Genomic DNA, 1,398 nt, shown 5'->3' with positions numbered 1-1,398 from the left:
TTCTTGGATTCTTCCTTTACAAGTAGGGGTAAGCCTAAGAATGGTGAAACCGAGCTTGAGTACTAGAATTTGAAAGTACCCAGCCGAAAAAAAATCGTGCCCCTTCCTTCAGACTTCCTTACAGAGCCCCTCCTCCAACACACACGAACACGCACATGACCAATGAGGGCACAAGATAAGTTTGAGCACAGATGGAAGGCTGACAGGCAGGTAGGCCATCCAGTTATTTTAGCCGGGCCGGCTCAGATGATTGGTTGTGCTTTTTACAGCGCCACGGCTTCCACTGATGACATTTTTGTTATGATATTTATCGTCAAAGCATTTGATTTATTCATTGCTATCGGGATGTTAAGAGCATTCCATGGAATATAACAAAAAGTGTTTCTGAAGTGAATTACCTACCCCACCTTTAAGAAACCAATATTTAGATTTCATCTCAGATGTGACATGTCTTTTTGGAGTAAACACACTTCTATTAGAGCCCCCACTACTTACAAATAAAATAGCAACATTGTATGATTTTGTAAATCAGATCATTTCTGTATTTAAAAATGAAAAAATAGTTCCATACCATGATAGAAAGCTAGAAGGCTTTTTTGAGTCACTCCTGAAGATGTTCCAAATGTTCCTGATAATGGAAATTCACCACAACTTCTTCAGCTTTTTCTTAAGTGATCCGCTCCCACCTCTCCCTGCCTGCTTAGAACAAAGAAAAGCCCATTTATCTTAGGTAGAAGTGTATTCTATTCTAAGAGTATTTACCAGTAAAAATGATCTTTTAATTTAGAAACCAAATGGCCAAAAGCTGTTTGTGATTCCCTGATAGTACTATAGCTCCACCTAGTGCTCGAAAAGTAAAATGCTGGTAAATTCATCGCTGCCTTCGAGTCCCTCATTTAGTCTTTTTTTGTCTTTGTCACCATTGTGTTTGATGTAGTGTCCCTGTCCATAAGACGCTTCACTATTTATCCCAGACAACCTAATTAGGACCAGGGAGACATCTTGATAATGTTGCTTTTTTTTGTGGCATTTCTAAGAATCGTTCATTTTGCCCCACAGCCGGATCTATGAGATCCTGCCTCAGCGCATCCAGCAGTGGCAGCAGAGCCCCTGCATCGCCGAGGAGCACGGCAAGAAGCAGCTGGAGCGAATCCGCCGCGACCAGCAGAACGCCCGGCTGCGCCTCACAGAGATGGAGCGGCGCTTCCACGAACTGGAAGGCATCATCGTCAAGGCCAAGCAGCAGGCGGCCCAGCAGGACGAGGAGGTGAGGGGGGGGGGGCTCAAAGTCAACTTTATTGTCAATCTTTCAGTTTGTGTGTACAGACAGAGAGATCGAAATACCGTTTCCCACAATCCTGAATAACAAAACAACAATTATATATTAAAATATGTATG

The 1,398-nt window shown here is 42.9% G+C and overlaps 1 protein-coding gene across 1 annotated transcript in view; it reads left to right on the top strand.

Annotated features, from left to right (window-relative positions):
- Positions 1–1,398, top strand: part of cxxc1b (CXXC finger protein 1b) — a 10,268-nt gene that overhangs the window by 4,056 nt on the left and 4,814 nt on the right. Inside the window, exon 9 of the mRNA XM_010771436.1 lies at positions 1,060–1,267. Within this exon, the coding sequence (XP_010769738.1) occupies positions 1,060–1,267 (208 nt within the window). The remainder of the gene's footprint in view (positions 1–1,059; positions 1,268–1,398) is intronic.

This window comes from Notothenia coriiceps, unplaced genomic scaffold, assembly GCF_000735185.1.
Source record: "Notothenia coriiceps isolate Sejong01 unplaced genomic scaffold, NC01 NC01_scaffold00009998, whole genome shotgun sequence".
Lineage (NCBI taxonomy): Eukaryota > Metazoa > Chordata > Actinopteri > Perciformes > Nototheniidae > Notothenia > Notothenia coriiceps.
This window is presented reverse-complemented; position numbering and strand designations above follow the sequence as displayed.